General features: G+C 53.8%; 1 protein-coding gene across 1 annotated transcript in view; it reads left to right on the plus strand.

The window, feature by feature from the left end:
• VSTM2L (V-set and transmembrane domain containing 2 like) overlaps nt 1–16,672 on the plus strand; it is a 42,855-nt gene extending 26,183 nt beyond the window's left edge. Inside the window, 3 exon segments of the mRNA NM_001260601.1 lie at nt 2,805–2,974; nt 4,725–4,775; nt 15,302–16,672. Of these exon segments, the coding sequence (NP_001247530.1) occupies nt 2,805–2,974; nt 4,725–4,775; nt 15,302–15,574 (494 nt within the window). The 3' untranslated portion in view covers nt 15,575–16,672.
• The last annotated feature ends 1,351 nt before the right edge of the window (nt 16,673–18,023 follow it).

Below are 18,023 nucleotides of genomic sequence, written 5' to 3' on the forward strand. Positions count from 1 at the left end.
CTATGTGCCAGGCGCTGCTCTAGGAGCTGGGAGGGAAGGCTGATAGTAAACATACGTAAAATAGGCATATTAGCTGTGCTGTCCAACACAGTAGCCATTACCTGCAAGTGGCTATTAACATTTATGTTTAAATGAAGTAAATGAAGTAAAATTAAATAAAATGTAAAATTCAGGTCCTTAGTCACATGTCACGTGCTCAGCAGACACAGACGACTGCTGGCTACTGCACCAGCTCAGGTACAGAACACCCTCCTCACAGCAGAAAGTCCTGTTGGCCAGTGCTGATGGCGTTAAATGAGGTAGTCAGGGAAGGCCTCCCGAAGGAAGAAGGCTTTGAGCAGGATCCTGCGGCAGGGGAGGGAGGGAGCCATGGGAGGGATGGCTGTTCCAGGGGAGTCTGAGGAGAGGGTGTTCCAGGCAGAGGAATCGGCAGGTGCAAAGGTCTTGAGGTGGAATCTCAACTGGGATGCCCAGGTAAGGAGCTGAAAGGAGGCTGCTGTGGTAGGAATAGGAGCAGGGAGTCAGGCAGAGGCCAACACCGGAGGGGAATGGCCTCCCATGGAGGGCCCTGTCAGCCATCTGGAGTGCAGTGGTGCGTTCGAGGCTCGCTGCAGCCTTGACCTCCTGGGCACGAGCAATCCTCTTGGCTGGGCATGGTGGCTCATACCTGTAATCCCAGCACTTTGGGAGGCAGAGGCAGTGAGGACTGCTGCTGCTACGGTGGGTAGGAGGACGCCCTGGGAGAGTGGTGAGTAGAGCAGGGACAGGGACTGATTTATGTTTTGCCAAGGTGTGTCTGGCTGCTGTGTGAAAATAGCTTGTCGGGGAGGAAGAGTGGAAGCGGGAGGCCACTGAGCTTTCCCCACTGTTGCAGGTGAGAGAGAACGGCAGCTTGGCCTGGGGAAGGCAGCGGAGGAGGGGAGAAGGAGCCAGATTCTGGAGGTGTTGGGAGGCAGGACCCACAGGGTTCCTTGAAGATTGACTGTGGGAGGGCAGAGAGGAGGGAGGGAGCCCAGGGTGACTAGTTTCTGGGTTGCTCCCCTGGAAGGATGGGGTGGCCCTCACAGTGATGTGGGGGAGGGACCTTCCCTCTAGGCGCCCGCATTGACTCTTCCTTATTGGGGATAAGAAGGGTCACAGCTTTGAGGCAGGCTGCGTGTGATGGCGCCCCACACCACCCCTCGCACATGTTCAGGAACCCAGACATTTATTCCTATTAACCAACCAGGCCTTGTTTACAGAACAGCGGCTGGGACTTCCAAGCCTCAGCAAGTGGGGAACCTCCATGAGCTGCTTTCTGAACCCTTGACCTTGAGGATTAGGGGCATCTCAAATTTGCTCTCAGCCCAGAAACCCACTGCTCAAGTAGAGCTGCACGAGGAGAAACGGCAGAAGCTTCCAGATGGAGTCCTTTGTCAATTCACATCACCTTCAGTATCCTGGGGACAGGGGGAGGAGAGAGGTGGCTCCAGAGCAGGGGCCTGAATCTAGGATTTCACCTCCTAGCCCAGGACTCCCTCTTCCTCCTGCCCTAAGCGGAGCTGGGGTGGTGAGGACTCCAGGGGCTGGGAATCTGCCCCTCTGGGCCAGGGGACCCTGTTAGGCTGCAGCACCAGGAGGGACAGGGTGGGGGCTGGGGGATTGACAGCCACAAGGTTCCTGGGTGACCTGCACGTTGCCAGGCGTCTTTCCAGGGCGAGATAATCTCTCCTGAGAAGAGGAAAGAATTCTAATTACATCTCAGGACAATATTTGTTTGGGGAGACAGGAGACAGAGCATATGGTGGGGAGGGGCGCTGGGCCACATGAAGTGGGGATGTGTTTTCTCATTTACCTGGTGGGATGGAGGATGGCGGATGGAGCAGGGCTCCTGCTGGGCCAGGGAAGCCGTCTGCCCTGGGCTGTGGTGGAGAGCTGGGCCCTGCACGGGGCAGGAGGCAGGAGTGGCTCCCACCTCACCCTGGGTGCCCTGAGAGGGTGGAGAATTCTGCACCCATTCCATCCACCGAGCAGCCACTCTGCACCAGCAACTGCCAGCTGCAGGAGCTCTATGTCCCTGTCCTCCTGGAGCTGCCACAGGCACCAGGGCAAGGCAGGAGGTGGGGGACCTTCTTGGGATCCTCAAGGAGGACCTTTCTGGGGGTGATATTTGAGCTGAGCTTTGCCAGATCTGAAGGAGCCAGCCGGGCAAAGAGGGGCGGAGGGAAGGGCATTCCAGAAGGAGAACAGCCAGAGCAAGAGTGAGGCTGGAAAGGGAGGTGTGTCCACAGGACAGGGAGGAAGCCAGGGGAACGGGTGCCGATCCCCATACCTGGGGCCCCAGGGGAGGGTTCTAAGCAGCGGAGAGGCCACATCTGATTTGGTTTTGCAAAGATGGCGCTGGCTGCTGTGCTTGGACACTGGAGTAACTCAGGAGGGGAACCGAGCTGGGTGACTGGAAGAACCTGCAAGAGCTGATGAAAGTGGCAGCTCCTCCCGGGCCTTCTTGCCGTCCACATCCAGCCCAGGCCTTCTCTGATCCCTGGCATGCTCTCCCACGGCGCCCAGCTGCTGGTGTGGCCTCCAGGGCCGACACCTACTCCCTCATCCCCATCTCACGTTGGCTGCTGCACACACCCTTGGCCCGCCTTGCTGAGCTTCTCGGGTGCCCACCTGAAGCCAGACCACTCCCACCAGCGGGCTTGTGGGTACCCCCACCCCCTCCACCCATCCCTCACTGTACTGCTCCTACATTCTCCACCTCCCTTACCATCAGCTCTGTGGTTTCCTGAGCCCCGCCACTCTTCCCCCTGTTTCTTGCACAGCCCTGTTCACAGAGACACCCCATGACATGACAGCACGGACAGGCGAGGATGTGGAGATGGCCTGCTCCTTCCGCGGCAGCGGCTCCCCGTCCTACTCGCTGGAGATCCAGTGGTGGTATGTGCGGAGCCACCGGGACTGGACCGACAAGCAGGCCTGGGCCTCGAACCAGGTAATGCCCCTGGGGAGATGCCAAGCGTGGCTGGGGAAGTCCTGGTCCCTGGGGTAGGGGTATCTCTCTGCCCCTCTTCTCCTCTGAGGGATGTGGGCTCCAGCGCTGTTCTCCACACCACACAGCTGTCTCCCTCCCTTCTTCCTCCTGGGGTGGGGGTTTTAGGTGATCATGGAGGCTTATCTGGGGGAACGGGCAGGAGGCAGAGCTAGGCTGAACACTTGAAATGGCCACAGCAAGAAGGGCCTTCCAGAGCACAGAGGGCCTCCCTTCAGGGTACAGGTGAGGAAACTGAGGCCAGAGGGACAAGCTGGCTTCAGGTTATGGAGCAAGCTAGGTCTTGTGACTCGCTTCCCACCACTTCTCCAGGCCACACGGGCAGCCTTTTTGTAAAGAGCTCTGCAAATGCTGAGTTCATTCACAGGCACACACGCAGGTGTGCACCAGGCTCCCAGCACACCCTTGGCTGCACATGTGCTCGCCCCTCTACACGTGCATGCTCGTGTGTACACACCTGTAGAGCAGATGCTGTGGGGGCTCTGCCCCATGCCCGGTGTGCAGCATGCCTGGGACCAGCCCACTGCCAACTGCCAGCTCCTCTGGCTCTGCTTGAGGGTTTTCTCTGGACACCAGAGCCTGCCAGCCAGCGAGGCAAGCAGGAGGAGCAGGGGACTCAATAGGCAGAAGCAGCCCCCACCAGTGACCTGCAAAGTTGGAGGATGAATGCCCCAGTTCCCTCGCCCTCAGCTGGGATGACAGAAGCATGTTCTTCACTGTCTCCCCGAGTGCCCAGTGGGATGAAGCTCCAATTGCCTACAGTGGTAACTAACCGACAACATACCTCCCATTATTAACTTTCTTCCCCTTTTGGATTCACTCACCTTCTCCCCTTACTTGTGCTTCCTGGGATCACCCCCCAAATAAACTACTTGACCTTTGTCTCAAGGTCAGCTCTTGGAGGAACTCCATCTGAATCATCTGCATCCTTACACATGTGTATACACTAATGAACATGCAAACACATAGAGATCTGCCCACCCATTCATATACGACCACATGTATCTGCACACATTCACAAACACGCATTGGCTCGCTCATACACTCCCCATGTTCATGAAAGAGTGTCTCACATGTGCCCAAAGGCATAGCAAACTCTGTGTTGCTCCTGGAGGTGTCAGCTCCCCAACACTTCCAGCCCTGCCACATGCAGGCTTAGAGGACTCCAGTGGCCAGAGAAAGCCCTTAGGCAAACCGTTGCAGGTGTCTGCAGTTGGAAGCCTCCAGGGTCAGCTTGCAAAGGTGGGGAATGTGGGTAGGGTTCCCACAGCATCTGCACACACGTTCACATGGGTGGCACACCTGAAAGTACAAACACACTCTCAGATAGAGTGATCAAGAGTACAAACACGCTCCTAGCAACGTACCAAGCCGACGCTTAGATTTCTGCCTGTTCACACTCCCTCCAGTGTATACCAAAGTACCCTTGTGTGTCTAAATGCACAAATGTGGTCATTTTCTACATACCTCCATTATCTTCTTTTGCTCTGACATCCCCTCTGTCCCCTGAGTGGATACAGAAAGCTGAAGGACCCCAACTCCAGACTCCATGGCCCCCGAGCCTCATCTGCTGTCATGAGAATCTTAGCTGTTGTCTGTATCCCTATAATGTGTCTCCCCACACTGCCACCCCACCCCCATCCTGTGCTAACACCTTGTCTCTGCTCTCTCCACCCCTCCCCGCTCCCAACAGCTAAAAGCATCTCAGCAGGAAGACGCAGGGAAGGAGGCAACCAAAATAAGTGTGAGTTTTGATAATGACTTCTCGAAAGGGCTCTAATGGAGGGCACAGCTGTGACTTAAAAAAAAAATTGGGGTCCAGTTCAGCAGGGAGCTTGGGCAAGAAGATGGAAGAGAAGAAAAAGAGAAGGGAAAAAAAATGGCCCTGCTCTGTTTTTTAAAAGCCGGAGATTTTTCAAGTTCGTTCAATGATAGGCACAAAAAATGACAGGGGAGAGAAGATGCATTTTCTCCTGTCGGGGCCAAGGCTGTGTGCGTCCTGGTGCCTTCAGGCTTGTCTCAGCAGCATTTTTTATTTGGGGAACCAACGAGGTTTAATGAGCCTGAGCCAGCTTTTTTTGGCCTATCATTACTGAGTGTTACGCCATCTCGGGGTCACTCGGTGATCTGGCCCTGGGGACGGGGTGGGGGCACTCTAGCCAAAGGATTTCAGGACTGGGCAGGCCTTCTTATTTATTGACTCATTTGTTAGTAGCCACCCTCTATAAGAAGGGCCAAGCATTCACCCATTTTGCAGGTGGGGCAGCTGAGGCTCAGGAGGTCAAGGACTTGCCCAAGTCACGCCAAGGGTGACTGGTGTTGCTGAGCTACCTGGCTTCAGGGCTCAAGCTCTTTGTCACCGGCTGCAGGCCAGTGCAGCTGGGGCCCAGGGAGTTCAGGGGGTGACAACTTTTGTGAAGGAGGGGGCACCCAAAGCCAGTCCTGGGAGAGGCAGACAGGAGGGAGAAAGGAGGTGAACGGGGGAGAGAACACAGAGTGGAGGGGACCCGCCCGGGGACACATGTGGCCATGCAATGAGGCAAGATTTGTGCATGGGGTGTGAGGTCAGCCTGGTAGGAGGCTAGACATCTGCCAGCACCACACTCAGAAAAGGCAGGTGCCCGTGGGGTATGAATGCTTGTGTGTGCGGCATGCGCATGGTGGGGAAGCCTTTCGAAATTCACCCTTTTTTGCTTGATTCTTCCACAACTTTTCAAGGACTTGTAGGGGAGCTCAGGTCCCCAAGTCCAATTCAACAGGGATCAACAGAGGAGCCGCACCCCCAAACCAAGGTCACCATGTGGAGACTGGGCACAGGGATCATTGGGGTGCCATGTCGGGCATCAGAGGTGGCATCATGGAGGCAGAGAGGCCAGGCAGGAGGCTCCTGCAGCGCCTTCACCCCCACCCTCTGCCAAGGGCGCATCCATATCGAATGCCCCGTTTCTGGCCCAAATACCCATCCGTTAAGCCCAGGCAGGTAGATCTGTGTGCATATTAATACCCTGTTCATCACAGCCCTTTCTCCTATAATTTTGCTTGGGGTTTAAGGAGCAGCTCTGGCAAAGGAGAGAATAATCTAATTGACTTAGAGGATTAGAATTCCAGGCTGCTGGGTCCCACATGAGGGGAATGCGACGACGTTAATTAGTTAAATAAAATAAATGTGCTCAGCATGAATGTGCAATTACCCCTACCCACCCCCCTCCAGCCCCCGCAATGCCTGCACCAGCTGGGGCTCCGAGGGTCTGGTTAGGAAGCACACAAACAGGCATGGGCCAAGCTCCTTGTGCAGACAGCGCCATGGGAACAACCATTCCTAATACGCAGGTACTCTCCCTGGATCCCTGCAGTCTGAGGAGGCAGCCCAAACTTTCCTCCGTGGCCTTCAGAACTCTGCACGATTGCTCTGCCCACCCTCCAGCCTCACCTCCTCTTGCCTGACCTCACTCCCCTTCCCCTCCCGACCCTGGCAGCCTTTCCACCTTCCCATTCCTTCCCACCTCTCGGCCTTTGCACAGGCTGGTCCCCCTGCCTGCAAAACTGTTTCTCTCTCTCTTCCCACAGAGCTCAGCTCGGGGAAGCGTCCTTTGAACTTGTGACCCAGCTGGCGCCCCTCCTATTTCCCTGCTGGCTGTATTTCTGGTTGTCATTATCCACTTGTGTGAGTTTTGGCTTCATGACTGTCTCTCCCAGAGATGGGGGGCACTGGGACTGAGCCTACTTGACTCACTGTTGCATTTCCAGAGTCTAGCACAGAGCCTGGTATGGTGTAGTAGGTACCCAATAAATATTTGTTGAATAACTATCACACACACAGACATACGCCCAAGCCAATGTGTGTGTGAACCATACACATATTTATTTTATTTTATTTTATTTTTTGAGATGGAGTTTCACTTTTGTCACCCAGGCTGGAGTGCAGTGGCGCGATGTCGGCTCACTGCAACCTCCACCTCCTGAGTTCGAGAAATTCTCCTGCTTCAGCTTCCCCAGTAGCTGGGACCACAGGAGCATGCTGCCATGCCTGGCTTTTTTTTTTTTTTTTTTTGTATTTTTAGTAGAGACGGGGTTTCACCGTGTTGACCAGGCTGGTCTCGAACTCCTGACCTCAGGTGATCCTCCTGCCTCAGCATCCCAAAGTGTTGGGATTACAGGCAGGAGGCACCGTGCCTGGCCAGATGTTTGTACGTGGACTTGCCACCACAGTGTGGATCCCATGTCTGTTCACATATGCATACCGGTGACATGACGTGAACCAGTGAAAGAGCTCCTGGCGGGGGGCCGGGAAGCCCAGACCCTGTGTCTATAGGGAACAGCTGAGCCAGGCAGGGACCTAGGCCCCATATTCCCGTGACTTCTAAAAATCCCGATTTTAGTGGAGTATCTCCTGAGTTTTAACTATTGGGACCTAATTAGATCTTTTGAAAAACACTGTCTAAGCTAAGAGTGCAGTCTACAGGCTGGTGGAATCCCAGAATCTCATAGGGAGATCATTTACGTGGGAGGACAGGCATCTGTGATCAAATAATAATGGTCTAAGGTTGAGGGTAAGAAAATGCTGTCAGCTTCGAGGGGCTTGGTGGGGGGAGGGCTTCGTGAACCTGCCAGGGTGGCCCTGTTGGCCTTGTGAAGATTCAGACTGTGAGAGTCGGCTGTGCTGACTGCCAGGCGGGGACTGTGAGGACACAGTGGGGCCAGCACTTAGCGTCCCAGGAGCTGAGTCCTGGTTCCAGCTCTGCCACCTCCTCGATTCTCACTTTTCCTCAGTTAGCTGTTGTTGAAGGCACATATGAAACACTTTGGAAACTGTAAAGTGCCATGGATTAGGCTATGTGAATGACAGTGGTTCCTTCGGTGGAAACTTGTTAACGTGAATTTGTGACTCATAAAACTCTTATTCCTAGCAAGACAGCAGGACGTGGGCAAGGGAATAAAAAAAAAAAATCAGATGCTGGACTGAGTGCACACCTGTAATCCCAGCACTTTGGGAAGCCAAGGTGGGCGGGTCATCTGAGGTCAGGAGTTGGAGACCAGCCTGGCCAACACGGTGAAACCCCGTCTCTACTAAATATATAAAAATTAGCCAGGTGTGGTGGTGCGCACTTGCAGTCCCAGATACTTGGGAGACTGAGGTGGGAGAATCGCTTGAACCCAGGAGGCGGAGGCTTCAGTGAGCCGAGATCGCACCCCTGCTCCCGTAAGGACATCATTTATGTGGGAGGACAGGCATCTGTGAGAAAATAATAATGATAATAATAATATAGCAGCTAGCATTTATTGAGTGCTTACCATATGTTAGGAGCCATAACGAGCACTTTACATGAATTATCTCATTTAACTTGGGCCCAGGGAAGGGCCCTGGCTTAAAAATGTCTCCCTTAGTAGCTTGCATCTGCTAAGGATTCCACCATTAGGTGGAATCATTTCTGTGGCTCAGGCAAACATTTCTGCTTATTGGCTATTTTCAAGTTCCGGAAGTTTTTCTTTCGATCTAACTGAAGTCCTTTGTGCTAGAATTGAGGTTAATTTTCCACTTAACCAGTTTTGCAAGCAGAGGTCGTCCACAACTTCCTAATTTTAAGACGAGGTGAAATTCTCCACACATACCCTCCTTCCTGGGGGACTTCATCACTGCAAATGGCTGGTGGTTGGAAGCTGAGTTAAACAAAAATGACTCTGGAAAGACCACGGGCTCACACACACACCCTCCCTGCCCTCAGGGTGCTCCCAGTCCAGTGTGGGAGATGGGTGTTAATCCAGTAATCATGCATGATAAAAAAAAAAATAGAATTACAACTGTGACCAAAATGAGGAGAGCTGCTATAACGGGGGATCTGATCTAGCCTGGGGGGCCAGGAGGGCTTCCTGGAGGAGGTGATGTTTGAGGTGAGCACTGAGGTGTGGAGGATTTGACAAGGAGTGGGGAACTTGGCTGGGTGTGGGCGCTGGAGGAATTGCTAGTGGCCAATGAGGCTGAGGGGCAGGCCGGGAGGAGACCTCAAAGGGCCTTGTCAGCCACCGTGGGGGCCATCGAAGAGTTTAGGTTGGGGGCATTTTGAAAAAATTGGTCTGGCTGTCATGGAAGAAGAGGCTGGAAGGTTGTGTAGACCTGGGAGGAGGCTGGGGTGATGGCTCAGATGGGAGAAGCCCTGGACCTTGCTTTCGCCAGTGCTGGGGGATGTGGATTCTGGAGAGAAGGGGAAGGGGTCCGATGGTGTTTAGAGGAGGTCAGTGGGCTCAGGGGTGGAGTGTGCAGAGCGTGGAAAGAAAACAGAAACGGCCATTGCAGAGTTTGGCTACAGCAGTAAGACCTTCTGGGGCCCAGGTATGGGGAGACCCTGAGTTGGGTTCTGTACATGCTGAGGGGCCAGTGAAGTGCCGGGTGGACCTGATAGAGGTTGATTACAGGGCCCGGCCTGGGGCAGGAGCCATCTGACCCCTATTCCTCACCGCAGCACCTTCCCTGGGGCCTCCCCCTCTTCCCAGGAGGCCACGTGAAGGCAAGGGTTGGCATCACGAGTACAAATCCATTCTTCTGGCATGGCTGGAAGAAGATCCCAGCCTGCCCGGTGTGAGCTGGCCTCGGGGTATCCCTGCAGTGCCCGGAAAAGCCTGGGCTGTGGGGCGAGCAGGGAGGAGGCTGAACTTGGCCCTGGTCAGGGTTCGGCCTTGTCTCTTTCAGCGTAATTAGGTGCTTAATTGCACAGCTCAGGCCTGTTGATGCCTGTGTGGAGGTGATTATGATTTACAGCTGAGTCGCCATGCGGGGGTCTCCTTTCTTCGTGGGCTCTCCAGTCGCCCGGAGGGCTGGGCTGAAGGGCTTTCTGCATAGTGTGCGGTGGATGAAATCCAACACGCTGCTCCTGGAATGGGATATTGGGCCCCCTCCTGTGGGAGAGGCCTCTGATGAGGTTTGGGGCTGGGTTTCCCCAAGACATGGAGGGTGAGGGGCCTCGGAAAGACATGAGAAGACTGACCTATAGTTTACTGTTCAGAAGGCTCCCAGAGGGGTGGGTAGGGTGTGGACTCTGTCACCAGCTGGGTGGCCTTGAGAAAATCACTTCAGCTCTCTGAGTCTCAGTGTCTTCACCTGCATCACAGGGTTATTGTGAGGTTTAAATAAGATTGATGAAGCTTGACTGGGCGCGGTGGCTCACATCTAGAATCCCAGCACTTTGGGAGGCCAAGGCAGGGAGGATTGCTGGAGCCCAGGAGTTCGAGACCAGCCTTGGCAATATAGTGAGACCCCTGTCTCCACAAAAAGGTACAAAAATTGGCCAGGAGTGGTGGTGCGCACTTGTGGCCCCAGCTACTCAGGAGGTCGGCGGGGTGCTGAAGCGGGAGGATTGCTTGAGGCCAGGAGGTTGAGGCTGCAGTGAGCCATGGTCACGCCACTGCACTCCAGCCTAAGGTGACAGAACAAGACCCTGTCTCAAGAAAAAAAAAAAAAAGAAAGATTGGTGAAACTTATCACATCATCTCACAGTGATCAGGTGCTGCATAAACATTAGCCACTGGCACTACTGTTGCTGTTATTATTTTTGTTAAAAATATGGTATTTGCCTTCTCCAGACTGTGCTTAGAGGTGTGGACCACAGGGACTGGGAGGGAGAGGTGTCTGACGTGTGTCCTCACCCTTCATCCTGTTGGAAGTTCACTCGCTGAGTTGCTTGGTTGTGGGTTAGGGGTCTAGGTTCTCCGTTAGACTGTCAGCTCATGCCAGCATTACCAGGATCTGGCTGGCTCATTGTGGTAGGCACTTGCTAAATGCTTGTTGAATGAATGGACAAATTTAGCCCAAGAAAACCAAGGCCAGAGTGCTGGTGACTTGTCAGGGTCAGCGCCTGGCCTCCCATCACTCCCTGCAGTGCTCCCTGCCCTCCTCCTCTCTGAGAGAGGAAGAGCTCGTGCTTCTGAAGGCCACATCTGTCTGTTGGCAGAGGGGGTGACAGGGAGGAGGGAGCTGGCTGCCTGGGGAGCCGCCCAGGCCTTCGTGGCCCCATCTGGGGGATGGGAGCGGGTGGGCTGAGGGCTGGGCCTCGCTTGGTGCTCCCTCCGTAGGAGCGAGTGCTCCCAGCGCTTTGCATTATTACTCCATTAGCGCCTTGTAGGGTTGACAAATGAAGGATAATTAATATCCGTGAGGGAAGCAGATGTTGAGGTAATTCGTTCCCGCTGCGCATTTGCAGCAGCATCTCCTAACTCGCCGGAGAGAGCACGCAGGACCGCAGGGCGGAGGTGATGGAGTCAGAGGGACAGGGTGGGCTCCAGCAGGGCCTGGCACTAGGGAGGGGGTGCCCCCACATCCAGAGGGGCACCTGGGAGGGTTTCCCACTGCTTGCCATGGGGAAGTCCTGCCTGGGTCCCACCTCCGTGCCTCTGCTGAAGGCTTTCCCTCCATATAGGGGATGATGGGCAGCCGGAAAGGCTCAGCATGAGGGAGGAAGGCCAGGCTCCCCGCTGCTGGACACTCTCCTCTTCCCTGTGGCCCTGCCAGCACTGGTGGCCCTCCGTGAGCCTGTCACACTACTGGGAGGGTGAGAGCGCATGGAGCCTGTTCCCAGTTCCGCCACTCACTGACTCCGTGCCTCTGGGCGAGTCACTTCTTTTGGAGCCTCAGTTTCACTATCTGCAAAGTGGGTATCATTATGCGTATTCACACTGCCATAAAGAACTACCGGAGACTGGGTAATTCACAAAGAAAAAGAGGTTACATTGACTCAACGTTCTGCATGGCTGGGGAGGCCTCAGAAAACTTACAACAATGGCATAAGGCTAAAGGGAAGCAAGGCATGTCTTATGTGGTGGCAGGAGAAGAGGAAACGAAGGGGAAACTGCTACTTTTAAACCATCAGATCTTGTGAGAACTCACTCACTATCATGAGAACAGCATGGAGAAAACTGTCCCTGTGATCCAGTCACCTCCTACTAGGCCCCACCCTCAACACATGGGGATTACAATTCGAGATGAGATTTGGATGGGGACACAGAGCCAAACCATATCATCGTGTGCATGTGGCTTAAAATTAGAAAGCATGACATCTGAGTACCACTTCAGTGGGAGAAAGAAGGTCATGGGGTGGGTCCGTTCATTGCAAAAATGTTGATGATTATTTATGGAGTGCTGGGCTCTGTGATAATCACTCACATGGACAAAATAAACATTGTCCCTGCTCTCATGGCGGGTATGGTTTAGCCAGGGAGAGAACCCAAAATCAAGTCAACAGACAAATACACAATTCAAAATGAGAAGACTGCTATGCAGGAAATAGGAGGGAGTGGGGACAGGGGTCAATTTCTTGGAGGAGGTGACATTTAGGATGAATGGGAACCAAGCAGGTGAAGAGGAACAGGGAACCCTACCCAGGCAGAGGGCCCAGCACATGCAAAGGCCGCGAGGTCAGCCAGAGTTTCCCACTGGGGAGGGTGTTCATCACCTCCCCAGGGCAGATTGGTGAGATGATTAGAAGTCACACGTGTGAGTGCCCAGCCCAGGCTCAGAGACATCTGCAGGCTGCATGCAGAGGCCGTGCTTTCTCATCCCGGCCCCCTCACCGCAGGGGTGACCAGCGGGGGCATCCCACCTGGAGCCAGAAGCTGGGCTTCCCTCTCTAGGAGCTGGGGCTTGGCGGCAACAAGCCAGTTCGTTGTCCTTCCAGAAGAGAGAGACCAGTAGGCCACAGATCTGAGGCCCGCTCACCTGAGCCTACAAAGCTGTCTGGGAAGGGGATCAGCGACTGGCAGCTGAGAACTGACCTCCACTGTTCTGTCCAGGCAGGAGAGGGACTGCAGGTGGCTTGTTTTGTTTTGTTTTGTTTTGTTTTTTTCTCTAAGAAGAAGGGGCCAGGGAAGGAGAGAAGCCCCCTCTCACCACCATTACCCCTCTCCATAGGCCCAACTCCTTCTTCTTCTTCTTCTTTTTTTAAAAAAAATTAAAAATCTTTTTATTTTGAGTCATAGGCTCAGGAAAAGTTTCAAAAATAGGTCATTAAGTCCCCTGTACCTGTCAGCCAGCTTCCCCAGTGGTGTATCTTATATAACTGTCCGTCTGCTTTTTCTTTTTTAATTGAAAAAACACCCACGGCTACTTTATATTTAGGGCAGATTTATTCATAAGAGCTTTAATCTGGAAATCACACAAATGTCCATTGATGGGTGATCACATAAACCAATTGTGCAGTATGCATGTGATGGAATACTACACGGCAATGAAAAAGAACAAATGGATGGCCGGCATGGTGGCTCACACCTATAATCCTGGCACTTCGGGAAGCTGAGGTGGGTTGCTCAATTGAGGCCAGGAGTTCGGGACCAGCCTGGCCAACATGGTGAAACCCCATCTCTACTAAAAATACAAAAATTAGCTGGACATGGTGGCGGGTGCCTGTAATTCCAGCTACTGGGTAGGCTGAGGCATGACACCTGCTTGAACTGGGAGGTAGAGGTTGCAGTGAGCTGAGATCACGCCACTGCACTCCAGGCTTGGCAACGGAGACTCTGTCTCAAACAAACCAACAAATAGATGCAGGCAGCAACATGGAGACATCTCACCGATAACAGAGTGTGTTGAAAAAGCCAGGCACAGGAAAGAAGCCACACATACAAGAGTTCCAAAGCAGAAAAAAACTATGGTGACAGAAGTCAGTCAGAAAGCGGGGGACCCCAGCGGGGGAAGTATTGCTGAGTGAAGGGTGTGCTCTAGGGGGTCACGAATGTCCCATGCTTTGCTCTGGATGGTGGTTACACAGGAAACATTTCCTCGGGCTGTGTGCACTTTACTCTGTATAAGTGACACTCCCATTTTAAAACAGAAATGTAAAAACCCAAACAAATAAAAAGTCAAAGTACAAAGGCAAATATAACAAACATCCTTGCTCCCCCCAAGTAAATAGTTTTCAGCATTCCGATATATTTGTCATCAGCCTTTATATTGTTTTGTTTTGTTTTTTATTGTGTTATTTTATTTTATTTATTTATTTTTTTGAGACAGAGTCTCGCACTGTCGCCCAGGCTGGAGTGCAGTGGTGCAGTCTCGGCTCACTGCAACCTCCGCCTCCCAGGTTGTTCAAGTGATTTTCATGCCTCAGCCTCACGAGTAGCTGGGATTACAGGCACGCACCACCACACCCCCGGCTAGTATTTGTATTTTTAGGAGAGACAGGGTTTCCCCATGTTGCCCAGGCAACATGCCCAGGTCTCAAACTCCTGACTTCAAGTGATCCGCCTGCCTTGGCCTCCCAAAGTGCTGGGATTCCAGGCATGAGCCACTACACTTGGCCTGGTTTGGTTTTTAAAAGATCGGTCTCAGGCCGGGCGCGGTGGCTCAAGCCTGTAATCCCAGCACTTTGGGAGGCCGAGGCGGGCGGATCACAAGGTCAGGAGATCGAGACCACAGTGAAACCCCGTCTCTACTAAAAATACAAAAAATTAGCCGGGCGCGGTGGCGGGCGCCTGTAGTCCCAGCTACTCAGGAGGCTGAGGCAGGAGAATGGCGGGAACCCGGGAGGCGGAGCTTGCAGTGAGCCGAGATCGCGCCACTGCACTCCAGCCTGGGCAACAGCGTGAGACTCCGTCTCAAAAAAAAAAAAAAAAAAAAAAAAGATCGGTCTCACTCTGTCACCTAAGCTGGAGTGCAGTGGTGTGATCATGGCTCACTGCAAGCCTCAAACTCCTGGGCTCAAACAGTCCTCGCACCTCAGCCTCCTGAGTAGTAGCTGGGACTGCAGGCACCTCTATTATTTTTTTTTAGGAAATGTACACTTTCAGACTAAATGAAGACTTTGCTTTGTAGTCTATACCAGGTCCACTTCCTCCCCTGTGTTCTGCCCCAGAGTCCACCACTGTGAGGAGGTCCTGGTGTTCCCTCCTGTCTATTTTAAACTTCCACACCCGGAAGACCCCAAAACCAGTATAGAGTAGGTTTCTGTGTTAATTTACATAAATGGCATCCCCTGGGGGCAGGCAGCAGTGAGAGCTTTCCCTCTGCTGTTTGCCACTGAGCTCATGTGCCTAGTTCTAGCTCCGTCTTTCAGACCACTCTGCAGTGCTTCATGCAGGGAACAGACCACTGCTTAGTTATGCAGTCTGTGGATGGACATGGCAGTTGCTTTTACTTTTTTGCTGTTTAACTCACTCTTGTGCAAACCTCGGTGGGCCCTTGTGGGAGTGTTTCTGGGGGCTCTAGTCCTAGGATCCTGGGACCCCCGTACTCTTCTTCTCCCCCACTGTCACGGGATAGACAGGTCACGGTCTCTCTGTCACCCCCAGGTGGTCAAGGTGGTGGGCAGCAACATCTCCCACAAGCTGCGCCTGTCTCGGGTGAAGCCCACGGACGAAGGCACCTACGAGTGCCGCGTCATCGACTTCAGCGACGGCAAGGCCCGGCACCACAAGGTCAAGGCCTACCTGCGGGTGCAGCCCGGGGAGAACTCCGTCCTGCACCTGCCCGAAGCCCCTCCGGCCGCGCCCGCCCCGCCGCCCCCCAAGCCAGGCAAGGAGCTGAGGAAGCGCTCAGTGGACCAGGAGGCCTGCAGCCTCTAGACTGATGCCCCTGCCCCTGCCCACCCGCCCCCACGCTGTACAGAGTGCATGAGGAGCCGCCGGACCACTGGGGACGGACTGCCTGCGTCCAGCCGCGCCCTATCCCTGAGGCCGCCTGTGGCCACCATGTCGGCCCTCTTTCCACCACCCCTTGCTCAGCATGTAAGCCCCACCCACCCCTGCCCTTGCAGACCCCTGTGGTGACCTGGCTCGGAGAAGGTGGCCCTGGGCACCAAGGGGCCGTCCGCCCTGAACACTGGGGCGGGGACCATGCTGGGGCCCAGGGCCACCCCCTTCCTGTCACCAGCTTCTGTGGAGTCCAGTGTTTTGCTTTGCTTGCTTGTTCCCATCCTGTCCTGAGCCGGGGCCCCCAGCCTCACCTCCCTCCTCCTACCATCCCTCACTTGGACCTGGGGGTGTGGACAGTGACCCCTCCCTGAATATGAACTTGAGTCTTCTGAGCAGAACTAGGGCCTCTCCCCTGGTGAAGACTCAGGGAACAGAGTTCCCAGGAGGGCCCTTCTGGGGCAGTGGCTCTGCAGGGTCACTCACGGAGGCCTGCGGGAACAGCGAGACGCCCCACCACCTCCTGGCGGGTCCTTCCTGTTCAGCTCCCTGTGCGACCCTCCAGGGATGCAGGGGATCCAGGATTCTCTGCCCTGTCACAAGGCAAGTCAGAAGGGAGGGGTCTTCCCCTCGGACCCACGGCCCCAGGCAGAGTTTTACACCAGCAGGACCCCTTTGAGGGTCTTCAAGGCTCTCCCAGGAGTCCCCCTCTGCCGGCCCCCAATGCCCCAGCCCCCTCTTGGGTCCTGTGCCAAGTCCACCCCAGGGCCTGGGGCTGTTGGGAGCCAAGGGCCCCCTGGTACTCAATTCCCTTACGATTCCCTATCAGGGGGACACCTGCCCCCTGGTTATTTGTAAATATTTCTATTGGATCCAATTACCCTTGGAATTGGCTCGCACCTCTGGTTGCTGCTCAGTGATGATGTGGGGGAGGTGGGAGAGGCCGAGGGCTTTGCCTAGGGGTGGAGTGCCCTGTATACATGATCCAGTCCGTGATTACCAGCCAACCTGAATAAAGCGGTTTTAAAAAAACCTCTGGGCAGTGTCTTTCTGGGGCATTTGTGCCTGGGGGCGGTGTGTGGGGTGGAGGCGGGAAAGCAGGTGGCTAGCTCACACCCACGCCTCACTCAGCATCTTTCTCCTGCTTTGCACCCCAAGCAGCGCCTGGCTTTGCAGTGCAGAGCACAGGACCGGTGGGGGCAGAGGGAGAGGGTGGGAGACAACCAGCTTTTGTTCAGCTCCAATCCTGTTACCAGGCACTCGAATTACTCTTTGCCTCTGAGATAATCACCCACAGAGAAGACTGCATAAAACATGTTTACACAGTTTTGTAAATAATGTAAAGCAAATACTTGTGTAGTCACTACCTACCAAACACAGCACCCCAAAAGAGAACCTCCCCAAGCCTCATGTGTCACCTCCATCCATCCCTTCTCCCTGTTAGAGGCAGCCACTGTCCCGACGTTTAAGGTTTTTTTTTTTTTTTTTGAGACGGAGTTTCACTCTGCCACCCAAGCTGGAGTGCAGTGGTGCAATCTCGGTTCACTGCAACCTCCATCTCCCAGGTTCCAGTGATTCTCCTGCCTCAGCCTCCCGAGTAGCTGGGACTATAGGCATGTGCCACCACACCTGGCTAATTTTTTTGTATTTTTATTAGAGCTGGGGTTTCGCCATGTTAGCCAGGATGATCTCGAGCTCCTGACCTCGTGATCTGCCCACCTCAGCCTCCCAAAGTGCTGGGATTACAAGCGTGAGCCACTGTGCCTGGCAGGTTTTTTTTGTTTTTGTTTTTGTTTTTTTTGTATTTTTAGTAGAACTGGGGTTTCGCCATGTTGGTCAGGCTCGTCTCAAACTCCTGACCTCAAATGATTCACCCGCCTCAGCCTTCCAAAGTGCTGGGATTACAGGTGTGAGCCACTGTGCCCAGCCGGTAATCCCATTCTTAATGTTCTTTTTGTAGTCTTACTACCTAGGTGTATGTCATTTTATTTTTGAAGTTCCGGGGTGCATGTGTAGGATGTGCAGGTGTGTTTCACAGGTGAATGTGTGCCATGGTGGCTTGCTGCACCTATCAACCCATCAGCTGGGTATTAAGCTTGGCATGCATTAGCTATTTTCCTGCTGTTCTCCCCCTCCCCCGCTCTCCCCTGCCTATGTCATTTTAAACAATGTATGTGAGTTTCCTCCATTGTCTGACCTGCATATGCACAGAATCATACTGTATTTCTCGCATCTCAATTTGTGAGATTCATCTATGTTGCTGCATGTGTCTGTAATTTGTTCACTTTTATTGCTGTACAATATTTCACTGTATGACTATCTCACCATCTATCAACTTATTTATCCATTGTATTGCTGACAAGAATTGGAGTGTGTTCCTGAC

The sequence above is a fragment of the Macaca mulatta genome, chromosome 10 (genome assembly GCF_049350105.2).
Source record: "Macaca mulatta isolate MMU2019108-1 chromosome 10, T2T-MMU8v2.0, whole genome shotgun sequence".
Classification (NCBI taxonomy): domain Eukaryota; kingdom Metazoa; phylum Chordata; class Mammalia; order Primates; family Cercopithecidae; genus Macaca; species Macaca mulatta.